This window comes from Gobius niger (assembly GCF_951799975.1).
Source record: "Gobius niger genome assembly, chromosome: 19".
Lineage (NCBI taxonomy): Eukaryota > Metazoa > Chordata > Actinopteri > Gobiiformes > Gobiidae > Gobius > Gobius niger.
This window is the reverse complement of record NC_136870.1, coordinates 14736970-14752345: the sequence shown is the minus strand read 5'-3', so window position 1 is coordinate 14752345 and position 15376 is coordinate 14736970. Positions and strand designations below refer to the sequence as shown.

Below are 15376 nucleotides of genomic sequence, written 5' to 3'. Positions count from 1 at the left end.
TGAGGTTGAACCTTGGAGTACAGTTCACCTGCAGTGCACACCTCCGTGGTTAATAATGAGCTTTGAAGAATCATTACAATCCACAGCAGGGTCCAGTGAACAGAAACAAATATAACCTAAAATCCATTGTCAGTCGGTTTTCTGTTTTTCAATATTTATCTACCAGAAATAAATCAAAACACAACCTGAGTTAAAATGACTGCATGGTGCTGAGCTGTTATCATTTCAGTTTATGTTCAATAATCCTTAAATAAACAGTATTCAAAAGGCAAAGTGTTAAGGGCAGGGCAGGTCATCCTGTAGTGATGGTCAGGCCTAAAGCCACTGCTCTAAACCTCCTTCATATTTACTGTCTAACTGACTATTGGAGATGGTAACATTTATTCAAATGGACTTGAGTTGCCAGTACTTGGTTCTCGCTGTTTCTCTCTCTTGTGCTCCAGTGATTGGCTCAAAGTTGTGTTCTGCCATGGAAGCAGGGTGTCTGTAGACTTTTATTTTAAATGAATGTGTTTCTTATAGGCCTGTCTCAAAAGCCGTAATGACTTATCTTTAAATAAATCAAACCATGAAGTGTAATCGTTTTTCAGTCAATAAGCAGTTTGGCGTTTTCTTCTTGGCAGACGTTGTTTACCAGTGACCTTTAACCTGACTTCACTGGACATGTAGAGCCTTAGTTAATGTTTACATCCCTTTGACCAGTGATGATTGTGCTTTAAAGTTCCTGATTTCTGGCATGGGAGTCATAAGGATCTTGGATGAGTAGGCATTAAAACCATCTTGAGCGCTGTATTCTATTGTAATAAAGTCTACAAGCCGCATTAGTGCTTCAGTAAACCACATTATGTGGTTGTTTCATCCCAAAAGAAATAAGTGCTACTCCCCATTCAAGGTCCTGAGTTGTGTTTATGTAAATTTAGTGCTTGAGAACAACGGGCTGAGGAGGAGCTGACTGTGTTTATGTGGTTTATGGAGTAAAGGGCCTGAGTAAACAGACTGATCTGTGTCCTATTTTGAACCTGTGCCAAAGGTGTGTCAGGCTGCCACATTCACACAGTGTGTCTGATAGAATAGCTTTACTCAGAGCCAAGTACTCAACAATATAATTGTGTGAGTGTTCCTGTGCATGCTACACTCTCTCCTGGAGCCAGGAAACATGTCATTTGAAACGCTGGCTCACTGGAATTTGGAGCCCACATGCTGTAGCAGGAGACACAGACACGTGAGCGCTTGACCTCAAACCATCTCTGAGCGGGGGAGGGGGAAAGGAAGAGGGAGAGGAAAGGGGGGAGGGGCTGCAGGGAGAGGGACTGACACAGAAACAAACCAGGGAGAAAGAAAACAGATCTGAAACAGGACCTGCTCCAGACCTGCGCCCAGCGCATTGCTACACACTAATACCTGTTCCACTGTCAGCGCTGAGTTTGTCTGAGGCATCAGGGCTCCAGAGGGAGGCCGGGTTGGTGCATGTGCACCTACAAATGCACCGGCTGCCAACATATTTCCCGAGTGATCCTGATCATAGAAACCAAGTTGCAAAGCTTAGTTGTGATGGTAATTTTCTTTTGTATGTAAGCATAAAAATGTATGTTTAGTTTGTAAAGTATTGTTACGAGAGACGATATACAATAGTAAACAGCTGATGGTGAATGACTGTAGTGTTAAAGTAGTGGCATTGAAGCCTGTTTTACAAAGCTTTGGAATATCTGAACTAGTAACTGCTTGATAATCTGGTGCCCTGAAAATACTGTTGCATGTTCAAGCTTTCCTGCAAAGACACGCAGCACTGAGATCAAGAGCTGTGAGGACTAAACAAACCCATGTCATGTGTGTGTTTTTGAATACATTTCTGACCATCAGAGGTCATGCGGTGGAAGTGAGGTGGCGCTCCTGTGTTCATAGTAGAGCTGCATCAACTAAACACATTTTGAAGTCTCTCGAAACACAGAGGAACTTGCCAACACCAGTGGACCATGTGGAAACAATATTATTACTTGGATTTTAATTACTTTTAATTATATAGGCCTTTTATATTTACAACTTTTATATCATTATGAACGGCCTTTTTAGCTGCTTTACATTAAATTAATTTTGGTCATTTAGTTCATCACTCAAACACCAAGTGACAGCCGAAGTGTCAGCCGCTACAAGAACCATCTTATCTCTAGAGTAAAATATTAGAGAAATACTGTATCTTATTGCAATTTTTCTGACTAGTTTTGTAGATGGTTATATTTCTGATTTATGAGTCTGTTCACTGTGCACATCCTGGAGCATTATCATTGGAGGTCCAAACTACATGAGACCCCATGGGTACAGGATATTTTGTTGTTTAAAAAGGACTTTGTATTCAAATGGAGGGTTTGTGTTTTTAAATTGCAGCCATTCAAATTGCAATTTTGAATCTATTTTGACCAGAGGTGACAGACCAGCGACTGGTCTCTGTGAAGTTATCATTTTGTGCTGTGTAATTAGGCCGTTACTAAATTTAAAGTAGTGAGCTGTGACTAGGTTTAATTGGCAGTAAACATAGCGCAGGCTGAACACGTCACACGATCTGCTATTCTCAGATATCAACGTGCTGTAGACACTTTGAGAAGGCTGCCTTTTCAACTCTTTTTTCTGAACTTGAATTTGAAACGTGAGTTGGTTCCTGCCAGATTCACATAGCATTGCATCAGCCTCCCCCTCTGCACCCACCAAGAAAATAAAATAAACCTAATCAGAGAAGAGCTTTCACCGTTATGGCACAGTCAAGTTGGCAATGTGCTAGTAATTACACTGCAGCTATTCCTCATTTGGGATTTTCTTCTGCATTTTGCTCAGTCTTTGCAATGCACATTATGATGCCTAAAGTTGTACATCCCTCTTCTCCAGGTCTGCAGCCCGGGTCTGTGGCAGGAGTTTGAGAAAGATCCTCCAAGACCAGAGAGTGACTGAGTCTTGTGCATTGTTACCATAGAAACAGTGGATTCCAGTGCACATGCCTCACTGTCCAGTGTCTGTCTTGTCCGTGCAATGAAGTGTGATTTCAGCCCTGTTCTCTCCTGTTTGTGATGTGGTGCTGATGAAATGTGACCTACTCTCATAGAGCACAGTCAATTATTGATGTGCCACAGACTGTGGAGACAGAGGACCAGCACATACTGTACCCCTGTGCTGCTCCACTCGCCTTTAAGACCCTTTAAGATCAGGGCAGGTCCATCGCAGACTGTGGTGAGAGCACAGAGTCCATGATGGCCTTGTGTTTAATCCTGTCCCTGACCTCAGCAGCCTGTCTGTCCTGGAATCACCTCATCTCCATCTGTCAGAACAAACATCTATGAAAAATCTCTCCCTGCCTGCCTTGGTGCTCTTTGGCATGTGCTGGCTGCAGTGTCTACTCTCTGCCTAACTTTTCTCCTTGCATTAGAGAACAAATAATCATTTTCCTCTTCTAGAGCATATCCTAAAAGCAACAAATTGTGAAAACCTAATTCCCTTCTGTGGAGGCATTTTATTTTTTATGTCATTTTTATGGAAGGTAAACCTGGAAAAGTGCCCTGGGCTTTGTTGTGTTGCCATGATGGTAAACTCTGCTGTGAAGTCTGGAAGTTGTAAATCATGCATACAGAATGTTCGTGGAGTTAGACGATATACTGGTGCACAGGGTGTGTGAACTCCCCTGACCCCGCGTTGCCTGGGCGCTTTTGTCTAAAGGATCAGATTAAACCAGTTTCACTGTTATCCGGGATTAAAATTACAGTGGCAGTATTTCCCACAGATTTCTCTTAAATCTATGGCGGTACTTATGATATTTAATCACAGTGTTTTATCATTATCATTATCATTATTCAGATTAAATGTCAGTCTTGTCTCCAGTCCGATGTAGCGCTGTAGTTTTGTGGTGTACGGTGATGTACTCAGAGAAACAGACTGTTTTCCAGCTCCTTTTTCAGATTGATGTGGAAGATTGAACTAAACTGCAGTCTAATGCTAAACACTGCTGTCGGAAAACTGTAAAAAACTGCGGCGACTGCAATGTGACCACTAGGGCTGGGACAAAATATCGGATCGGACTTGATACTTTGTCAAGTATCGCAATACTTTCAATTCTTGTGTTTGGAGGCTTTTTCTTTGTTACATTTTGTGTTAATGCACTTCAATAAATATTACATGACATGACACATGACTGACATTTTTAGGTAAACATATTACTTATCATAATTACTGACTGTATCGCAATATGTATCGCATCGCCCCCTGAGTATCATGATACGTATCGGATCATGACCAAAGTGGATCGTCCCAGCCGTAGTGTTCACTCTTTACTCTGAAAAGGGCTTTTACAAATAGAATGGTGGACTACACACTTTTGTTTAGTCATCTGCAAGCTAATGTTCAGTGTTTTCCATTTTCAGTCATCATTGCAGATGGAGGACAGGATCCTACCGTTTATTCATGGTTCACTGATTTTTAAAGCAATGACATAACGGACAGTCCACAGATGTTGGATCTTAGTTCGGGTCCACAAACGGCTTGAAGTCCTGTCAACAACAAGTAACAACCGCGCCTACAATAAAAGCCCCCACTTTAAATATTATTGTGATGAAAAATAGTTCCCACCAAAAAAAAAAAGACATTGAATTGCTTCATGTGGATATTGGCCCAGTAATTACACAGATAGCTCTTTACAATGTTACGTCACGTGAACGCGTCTTATGATCATTAACACGTTAAGCGCTCAAACATGCACTAATGAGGGAAAAACAACAACATCTCAACCTTTGATTCTGAGATGTCAGGGAAGCAGGAGCCAGAGTATGTTTGTGTGTGTTTTACCAGAAGATGAAAAACACTTTTATCTCCATCTTGAAGCACAACTTTCTCTGCTGGTTTTAAAGGGTGGACGGCAACACATTTCAGCTGAAGTTGCAATAGTTTTTGTTGTGTTATTATATTGAAACAGCCCTGACTGTTTGAATTGAATAAGTTTGGAAAAGTTTTTATGTGTCGGATTGAAACTTTGGGACAAACTGGATAACTACACAGCTCTATCCACATATTTAAACTCTTATATAAACACCAGGCCTTGTAACAATATAGAGAGAGTGGGTCTTAAATTTGACATTCATATATTCTTCTAGTGTGCATTGTTGGTATATTCTCTATTACCATTGTTGGTATAAAATGTTGCAATGTAATAATAATGTGTTGCCTATGGTAACGCCACCATTATTAACATGGTTGTAATATGATGCTAAATCAGTTTGAGTCTGTAGTTTGCTGGAATAAAGCGGAGGATGTAGCAGTGAAGGTTGCTGCATCATTGATGAGAAATGGAGGTGGGATTAAATACATTTTCTTTGTCCCACTCCCTTTCAGGCAAAGTTGGTGCCCGCTTCTTTTTGTGTTGAAAGTTTTTGTAGTATATGACAATGACTTACCGACTAAGAGCAATTTAGTTATCAATAAAAGTATCTGTTCTTCACACAGACACGGACCCAGGTTGAATCCCAAAGATAATCAATAATCATCAGTTTGCTTATGGCGAGGACCGCAGTGACTTAGGGAGTACGAGAGTCTGTTTGTGAGATGCATGGGATTCTTGTATTTGACTAGTAAATGTTCCTGAATGTGCACAGTGAACTAATCCTTGATTTTAAAACGGGAAATGGGAAAATGTGACCCCAGAACTGTCCTGTCCTGAAGCCTAAAACGCTGTTATTGGTGCAAACAGGAGGAGCCTGCTCTGGCGGTGGTCCGTACAACAGTGTTGACTCGAGTGCAGGCAGAAGTGAAAGACATGCAGTCCTCTGTGTGTACGGGCGGAGGGCGGGACTGGCGCACAGGAGGGATTTTCCCATGGAGCCTTGCTGCTCTGCCCTAGATTCCACACACTGATTGTCTGGATGCAGCGTGAGCTATTCTTAGAGCAGTATTATCGGGAGAGCAGAGGAAGAGAAAGTGTCTGTTTGTGTCCTTGTCTCGTGCTGAATATTCAACAGTGTTTTCTGCGTTAAATCACACACTGACCTCAAAGCACTCACATGTTCTCTGTCTTTTCTCTTATGCGCCCAGCACTTCTATATTCTACTCGAGCCTGGTCACAAGCTTCAGTGATTATATAGGGCTGTATGGCATCATTATTTGCGCTAAAAGAGAGGTAGAATGGCTGTTATTGGAAATAGACAATGCTCATAAAAGAAGTGCCAGCGTCATCTGTGCTCTGACAGCGAGAGCAGCGCTTTGTACTGTACAGAACGTCCCATATACTGGAGCACACAGAGGGACAAAGTCTGTTGCCCTCCAGAACTGCCCTGTCACTGCTCAGAAGCTTGTGTTTATTCCAGGCAGGACAGACAGAAAGTTTAGTTTTTGCAGCGCAACTGGAATCCAAGTAGCACTGGGTTATTAAAGGTTGTATATTCAATATTCATTTTATCATTTTCAAATTTTAAATAATCGCATTTTCTTGAGTGTTACAATGTTCCCTCATCAGAAACGTATTCAGTAAGTTGTATTTTGAGGTGTTTGCGTAGGTTATCTTTGAATCTTGCCTCGCTCCCGGAAAGTTCCCACTTTGTAGCACGGCTGAAGTAGTTAAGCTAAGGCTAAAAACATCCACCTGGGCTTGACTACTACAAAACAGCACACCACTGTCCGACAGCGCTCTACGTCCCGGAGCTGGACAGGCAGGAGGGTTGTTACGATGGGGAGTGAGGGGAGCGATTCGAAGCACATGTTGAACCCATAAATCATGCCAAAGGAAAGTTTGAACAATAGGGGTGTAGCTGTACCGCACTGAACAGTTCCAGTTCAGCACGTTTGGTTCGGTCACTTGTGAATCGTTTTTGGTACAATTTTGGTCCATTAATTTTAGTGCAGCTGAAGCAATGTTTGCACTATTGAGTGACGAACTGCTCCTTGGGCATATTTAGGTGCATTATTCATCAGAGATACCTTTTGAGTGGTGGCAGTCGTTATGCTAATCGATTTTTGAAGTATCCGAGGTATTGAAACGCTTGAAAATGCGAGCGAATATGTGGAGGTTTGGTCTTACTGGAGCTGCCATGGAGACCGCTGTCCCTGTTATCGCTCCTAATGATGCGCGGCTTGTTCTGTTGTATGAATCTCTGCTTATAATGGATACATCTCCAAAAATGTTTGTAATTGTTTTTTTAAGGAGACATACATGGGTCTCTTTAAATGATTATTAATACTATGTTCAGGTTCATTTTACAAAAGTTGAATTGAACCGAAATGTAATTTGAGTGCACCACCTCATTGAATAAGTTGTTTTAGCCATGTTCTAATAAACAACATGTAAGTCAGGGATCAGGATGTGGTTCATTTTATTACCAAATGCAAAAAGCCACACATAGTAGCCATTGTAGGTCTGTATTTTGGGCTGGCACTGTTGTATCCTGCTGCTTACTTCTGTTGCATTTGCCCTGGAGCAGGCTAATACAAATGTAGCGGCCAGCACAGCAGATGTGGTGTTCTCCCAGGTCTGGATTGTTCCTGAACATCACCGTATAATTCATGCCTATAATGATCGTAACCATTATGCTTTTTAAATAGTGGCTGCTTGATCTGCCTCTGAGCCATTGGTTGGGTTGTGGAGTTTAGATTTTTAAAGGAATGTGTGCTTTTTTAAAATTATTATCATATGAATATTTTAATATTTTCTGATCACCAGTGTATGACCATGATTAAACTCCTTTAATCAAATGTATCCTATACTAGCAACAGTGCTCTGCCAGCCATAGCTCCAAAAAGGACTGTTTTAACCCTGATCACTGGGTGCCAGAGCCGGTCATGGCCTTAATCTTCTGTATGTTTTTATCTTATCAGACTTTGTTCTGCTGATGCTTGTGTTTGTAGTTTTCTTTGTAGAATATGTGCTATGTAGTGGATTAGATTTGTCTTTCAGACTTTAAAAGTGGTACATGTGCCTCTAATGGTTCTCTCTGCCGTGACCTCTGTGACCTCCTGTGAGTTCAGTCTAAACTCCCCTGAAGCGCGTGAGTGGGATAGTATGTGTGTCATTACTGTCGCTGCAGTTGTCGGTGTAGGTTCCGTATCTGTGCTCCATGCTCTTCTTTGTTCTCCGAGAGTAACGTGTCCGAACGATGCTTTTACTGCTTCTGTTTCCATAGCAACAGACTCCACGAGCCATTCACTGCTCCCCACGGCTGCTGCCGCTCTTTTCTGACTGTAGCCGCATAAACAGGAGCCACAGTCCTCCCCGTGCACGCCCCTGAGCCTCGTGCACGCTCATTAGGAATGTGTGTAGCACCTGAACTCCTCAGGTCATATGACACAGCGCTATGTTTGATGCTATCTCTATGGTGTTTACATGCAGCTCCGGAGAACCGATTATAATGAGCCATTATGCGATTATAACAGAAGTGTTAAATTGTCTGCTGATTATGAGGATAGCCTCGGGCTGTGGACTCAGATTACCTCGGTTTCTGAGCTCCAGCTTCATTTCTGGCTGGACTCATTTCTACCCTCAGCTCTGGTGGCCTCTTTGGACTGGTCCTCAAATGTTTTATTAAAGCCACATTGTGGAATATTCTTTGTTTTACCATTTGTTTCTGTGTTACATCATTGCATACCTGTAGTGAAATAAAATATGCCAGCAATACCACATTCATTTATATCTGGCTCAAAAGATCCAGCTCAAGCACTTTCACGTTCTGTCTGAACCTGACCCAGACCCAAACCATTATCGGGACGCATGAGCCTTTCATACAAGTTGAGTCGTGCTGACTAGAACTACTTTATGCATTTTTCCACCAGTAATCACTTTCTAGTAAAATGAATGATTGTCTTTATTGTATTTACTGTGTGAAATGTGTGGCTTTAAGTTATCAACCTGTGAGCTACCTGGCCGCCTGTCCTGAACCTAGGCTGTTTTCGCCTTTGTGTGTGCTGCTCTGTAGGGTTAACTGTGTGATCTGTGATGTTACTTTTTAGGTATCAGTCAGCGGCCCACGACAGCCAGAATTCCTTCTAACATTTAAATGTGTTCAGAATGTGTTGGGCTGATGTTTATTGTAAAAAATATAATACAAAACCACACATTTTCTAATGTATTGTGAATGTTAGGGCGCCCGAAGCTTCTGTTTGTTCTGATTTGATTCTCTGACATGCATGTGTGGAGTGAATGATGCGTCAAACACAGCACGTCTGTTCACTCCAGTCCACTAATATGGGAGCTAAATAAAAACCATCATGACGAACAGCTGACATGCAGCGTGCACCATTCAGGGCCTTATACTGCGCTGAGTATGTGTCAAATCTTTGGTTGCTTGACAGAGAGCAGCTCTCTTTCTCTTGGGGCAACAACAACTGCGCTCTATTCATGTCTCTCCAAAGTGAAAAACTTAGGGACGTTGGTGATAACGTTGTCATGAGGACGACCACAAACTGAGCACCGCCTGTTTGAGGATAGTTTTACTTCACTCAAGGACAAGGGTGGATTCTTTAAGAGTAAGAGTTTTAAATTTCATGGTGGCACACGCTTCATACCGTATGTCTCACGCTGCAGTTATAATCTATTACGGGCTTCAGTCTTTGGGATTGGTTTACTGTATTGCGCCGTGTCATTAGTGCAAAAGCTCCAGACATGATTCAAATATGACTTTAGAGCTTTGTAACAACAGCTTAAGACAAAATCATAATTGCACATTTGTTTTTTTGTGACTGCCTGGATTGAACTAATTGTTTTGGGGTTGCTGCAGTTGGTCAGGTCTAGGCTCAGCAACACTATAGGCCCAAAGAATGAGATCAGCTGACGACCTGAACCTCCCGAATGACCAGGTTATTCCATCAATTTCTTCTTCCTTGATGACACAGCCATTTTCCAAGATCACAATACCAGGATTCATCGGGCTCACATTGTGAAAGAGCGGATATGGGAACATGAGACATGGATAGGCCGCAGTGTCCAGACCATAACCCCATTGAGAATATTTGGCATGTGCTGGAAAAGACTTTGTGGAGTGGTCACTCTCTACCATCATCAATACAATATCGTGGTGAAACATCGATGCAACACTGGATCTTTTGATATTGCAGAAGCTTATCGAAACAATGCCACAGCAAATGTGCTGTAATCAAAGCTAAAGCCGCCTAACCAAATATTAGAGCGTGTGAACTTTTTCTTTCGGTCAGGCAGTGCATACCCAATGCTCTTTCGTTTGACCCTTCCAAAAAGTAAAAACGAAAAAGCCCCACTGTTTATTTCAGTTTATAAACAATATTTGTACAGTTTAGGCTTAGCTATTTGTGATTTACTGACTTGTGTGACATTACTTAAACCACTCGGGATTTCCCCATCAGTAATATGTTCTTAAACAAAAATGACGAGAGACAGAATCTTGTGAATCTGACGTGACTAACGGCTTTGTGGGTTGTGCTCACTACTGCCACCTCAGGTCTTACATGCAACTGCGGGTTCTACATTAAGCTCGTACATGACGGCACTTTTCGCACCTTTTTGAGTGACAGTGCAGGATTTTAGAGGCAGTTGTGGTGAACAGGTCTGGGCTCTGTCTACACATGACAGGAACATGTGGGTAGAGGAAAATACTTAGTCCCTTTAACTTAAAAATGTGCAATAGTTTCCCGTGAGTTTAGCAGTTGTCCTTTGTTGAAACGAAATATTGCAATATTCAAGACCGTGCACTTCTACTTGAAGCATTGTCCGCTTCAATCTCATCAATGTTAACCCTGTAGTTGAGAGACCTCTACAAAGAAGAGTCCTCCGTTCATATTCCAGTCCTCTCTCTAATGGTGACGCTCAAGGACAGGTTTGAAATGGGCTTCATATGGTCGGGGCAACTGTGTAAAGTTATTATGCGTTTCAACAATTAATCAGATTTTTCCGAAAGCTAAAAGAACTCTCCACTGATTCAATAAATTCGAATGGTTGAACTTGTCTGACTTAACGAACAAAACAATCTTAGCCTTTATTATATTTTGTGTGGGTCGTTAAGCTTTTGAAGGGCCGCTGATCTTCGTGTTAGAGCTGCACAATACGAGAATCTGTCTTGATTGAATATATTACGATATTAGCTATGTCAAAGTCCGACTTGGAACCTAACTGAGGTCAAATCTGGATCAAACGCGGTGAAATTGGGACTAAATTGGAAAGATAAGGACTAAAAGTGGAGTTCATCTATAATTTAAGCAGCCACACATTTTTAGACGCTGTAAGAAAAAAGGTTGAGTCTTGGTCAGACGTAAGACCTCAGTGATGTAATATTTTTGGGGTTCTCGCGAAACAGACTTTATAATGTTAATAATAATCAGCAGATGATTTGGTGATTGTTTTGTGCAGTGCTAAAAGGTGGGCTTGTTTGTAGCCTTTTTTTGTGGCTGTTGTTCTCCTGGATGCACAGCTGTGTGGATTCTGCTCTTTCTGTCCTACTAAAGTGTTATATTTGTGGACGCATCGGCTCGGAGCCGTGAGCACAGGATTGTGGGGCGGGGGGCAGAGTGTCCTGGGATGACACCGTCAGGACATAAGAGGAGGAGCTTAACTTGTGGTGATGTGGGGGGGGGGGAGTTGGGGGCTGATGCGTGATTGGCTGGAGCCTGTCCTCGTTCGCTCCAGTCTCTGCACTGCAGTGGGACTGAGCGGTGAGGCCGAGTGAACAGAGATGCCCCGGCCGCACTCGTTTTGAAAAATCTAGACACAATTTGTTTTGTTTTTTTGTTTTTTCCCCCCGTAGACCGTCTCGAGCATTTATTATGCGACTTTTACTCAGCTCGACTGTGAAGAAGCGAGCCGAGGCTTTAATTCACACAGGTTTCAACACAGGAACAAAGCTGTAAAACTGTAACCATGGCAACTGTAAGGGGGAACTTAAACCAATCGCTGCTCAGGCTCAAACAGCATCGTTCATGGACCCAGTGCCAGACGTCATTATGGCACATTGATCAGACAGATGAGCAACGCCGTGGCAGAGTGGTTAGCACGCTTGCCCCGCAGCAATTAGGCCATTTATAGAACTGAGCAGGGGTTCCCAAACTTTTCAGGTCGCGACCTTTTGAAATAACTATCTAAGCAAGACCCGCACTGTCTAGTATCTGGTGCTTTTACAATAAAACAGAGAAACATAGATGGTAAACCTTGTCATTTGAACTGGAGTCACATGTATAATAAATAACAATTAAGTATGAGTCACTGTTTAACCTTTTTAATAATAATATAACACATGTAGCACTTAAGCCACTACAGCCCTGAGCGTTCATACAAAGCTTCCACTCATTAAATCATTTGTCTGGCCTGAGCTAAAGATCAACATGTACGTCTTACTGCAAGTGATATCTGTGTGGTGCTGAGTACAGTAGCTTATATTCAGTATATACATTAATATTTTGTGCAATCAAGATGAGGCTATGTTGCTGTATGTTGTGTTTCTGCTGTGGATACTCAGAGTCACAGGGCACAGCAGCTGCATGTGTCCGGGTTATTAGAGCGTGGCAACAATAACACACATTTGTCATAAATGATGAAAGAAATGTCCTCTTTGTCTGTTGATATGTTCTGATACAGACAACCTCATTGTTTAAATGGTGTTGTTGAGCCTCTAACAATTATTACATGATTAAGAAAATAAACTATTAATATGGTTTAGATTTTGAATACATTGATTTTGCTATTGTAGGATATTAAAGTTCATTGTTGAGTCCTGAGTTTTTTTCTTCAAATACAAAATGTCTGAGTTTTCGTACAGACTGTTGCCGTCTGAACAGATCTTCCTCAGGGTCAGACCGTCTCTTCTTGTCTGACAATGTACCTCAAAGTGACAAGTTTCTTTGTGGGATTATACCTTTCAAGAAACTAATGCAGTTTTTTGTAACTGATCTAATTGGGACTGTCCCAGGGCTGTACCTGCTGCGTGGGAGACACTATTGTAGTGAAATCTAAAGGTGTGTGTTCTTTCTTCTGCCGCAGGTGTACGTGGAGTTTGACGACCTGGAATGGGAGAAGAGGGAGTGGGTCAAAGTGAACGAGGACTTCCAGCTGTTTCTCCTGGAGCACCAGCTGGTCTGGGCCAAGAGGAAGGACACCAGGGCCGGGTCTGGGCCTGGAGGGACCCCTGGGAGCGTACTGCAGGGGACCAAGGCGAAGCACCTACAGTGGCCTGCGCTGGTAAGAGCTGCTCATGTCTCTATACGGGCTGTTGAGAGCTGTGCGTGTCATCCTTTGGAGCGTCGTCACGGTTCATTGACCTTAGCCGTCACATGCTTCCATTCAGAGCTGCACGACACTGCGGCTTTATTTGACCATTTAAGTGAATGCGTGATTTCTCCTGCTCTGTCTGAAACATTTTACACGTGGAGGATGAGCTGGATGGCTTGAGACTGTGAACTGTTAAGTGTTACAGGAGCAGAGCAAAGTGCAGACCTGCCCACAGACAGAGTGCACTAATCCTTCTTACATAACTCAGTCCTGTGAACTCACACTGAGAGCAGGACTCTGGGCTGGAGCCTGCTGCTGTGCACACGGGCGTAATCACCAACTAAAGAGGGGCAATGTGACCCAAACGCCGAAGCTACAGAGAGCTTTCAGTGTGAAAAGGCGTCAGACCTGTGGACAATGCTAAACACCACATCAGGTCACAAACACACGAGCTCACTTCTTTAAAAAACCTGGAGGCAGGGGAAAGGTCATTCCACTCTCAACCACTTTCTGTACTCCAGGGGCTTTGTCAGTTTCTCTGTTTGCAAACCCTGACGCCATGTTTGGAGGCCTGTAATGTCAACATGTTTTTGCCATAGTATTGTGAAAGTCGAGTGATGCTGCGTGAATCTCTATTGTTTAGTATTAACTGCTTTCAGTCACATTTAGCTCTACATTTTGGGCTGGTAGTAAATCCTCAGACTTCCACATTCCTGTCAGGGCCGCGGCCTCTTTACAAATCGATATTGATTTGCTCGGTTCTCTGGAGGAATCAGACTAAAAACTGCCTGTGAGGCGTCGCAGAGCTTTCTCCTCATGCAAATGCAGGAACAGCACAAGGCACTGTTGTCACGCGTTTGTGCATGAAAAAAAAAAAAAGTTCTATGATCATTTCGTCGTCACTGTGATCGTTCCGCTGTCTTACACTGACTGTTTCTGCTTGGCTTCATTATTATTATTAATATTGTTTTGCATGGTGTAAATTAGCAACATTGAATTGCATTTGAATAAAAAAATGAATCACAATATCATATAGATGTGATAGTGTTTCCACATCCTGTAGCATCATGACTTTGGGACAGTCCTGACTGGCGGGGGCCGGGTGGCCGGGTTGTGGGGGGCAGAGGGTGCATCTGGAGGTGGTCTCAGACTTGTGGTGGGACATGTGGCTGAGCTGACACATGTCCCGCACTCGTTCATACATGTGCTGTTCCATGTCCGCTCAGAACACTGCGGTGACTCATGGTCTCTGCTGTGGTAATGTTCTGCGCATTATGACTGCACACATGCAGACGGCAGAACAAGTGGGTTTGAGCGATGATGCTGCAGCTGCTAACACATTCAGGCATCTCTAATTGTAATGTGAGATTGGATTAATAGGCCATATGTCTCTTTCTCGCTGTGTCATAGGCGTGCTCTACTCATGGTTTTCGACAGAGATGGTCACTGTGTCTTCCTCGGCTGTATCAGGGTGAGCAGTGTCGCGCTGCCTATTGTTCCCTCAGCACACAGTGTTCACTTACAACTGTCATCCCAGGATTACATCAGCTCTGTTTCCCTGGAGCCACTGAGCGCGCTCATTCCAGACTAGCTCCCATCTCTCAGCCACAAAAGGATGCACCGACGCTATTTACCACTGAAATCATTTTAAGTTTTGAGCTGGATTGATAGTCTGAGAGCATTTGAACAAATCCACTGTGCATTCATGTATCTCTGAGTGGCCGACAGTGGTTCCTGGAGGTGAGTGTAAGACGGCAGCACTGGCTTTAGTCCAGGAGATGAGAGGCTGTATTGGATCTTTATTGCAGTCAGTGAGGTTACACTGCTGCCTTAATGGCTTTTGGTAAAATGGGACTTGAAAGTCAGTGCACTATGAAGACAGCCGTGTCAGTGAAGCTGCTGGGTTTATATCACAGTTTTTCAAGCGACAGTCTGTATACTAGTGTATATATTTGTCCAGGCCCACCACTTGATAATAGTAGATAGAAAACTTTATTTGAATGTCAAGTGCGAGTCTGCAACATTAGCTAAAACTATGTTGACCAGTGGGTTGGGTCTGGTTAGATGAAGTACTTTGGGCTTGGGTGGGTCACAGAGAAGCATCCGTCTGCTTGGAGTTATGTTGTAAAAGTATGGTTTAATCTGTAAGCCTTACTGTTTGTAAAGAATAGACTACTTTATGATTGTTGGCTA

At 42.9% G+C, this 15376-nt stretch overlaps 1 protein-coding gene across 1 annotated transcript in view; it reads left to right on the top strand.

Moving 5' to 3' along the window:
- The window catches only part of jmjd1cb (jumonji domain containing 1Cb), a 60173-nt gene that overhangs the window by 21776 nt on the left and 23021 nt on the right, over positions 1-15376 (top strand). Inside the window, exon 2 of the mRNA XM_079577050.1 lies at positions 12956-13153. Coding sequence (XP_079433176.1) covers positions 12956-13153 — 198 coding nt within the window. The remainder of the gene's footprint in view (positions 1-12955; positions 13154-15376) is intronic.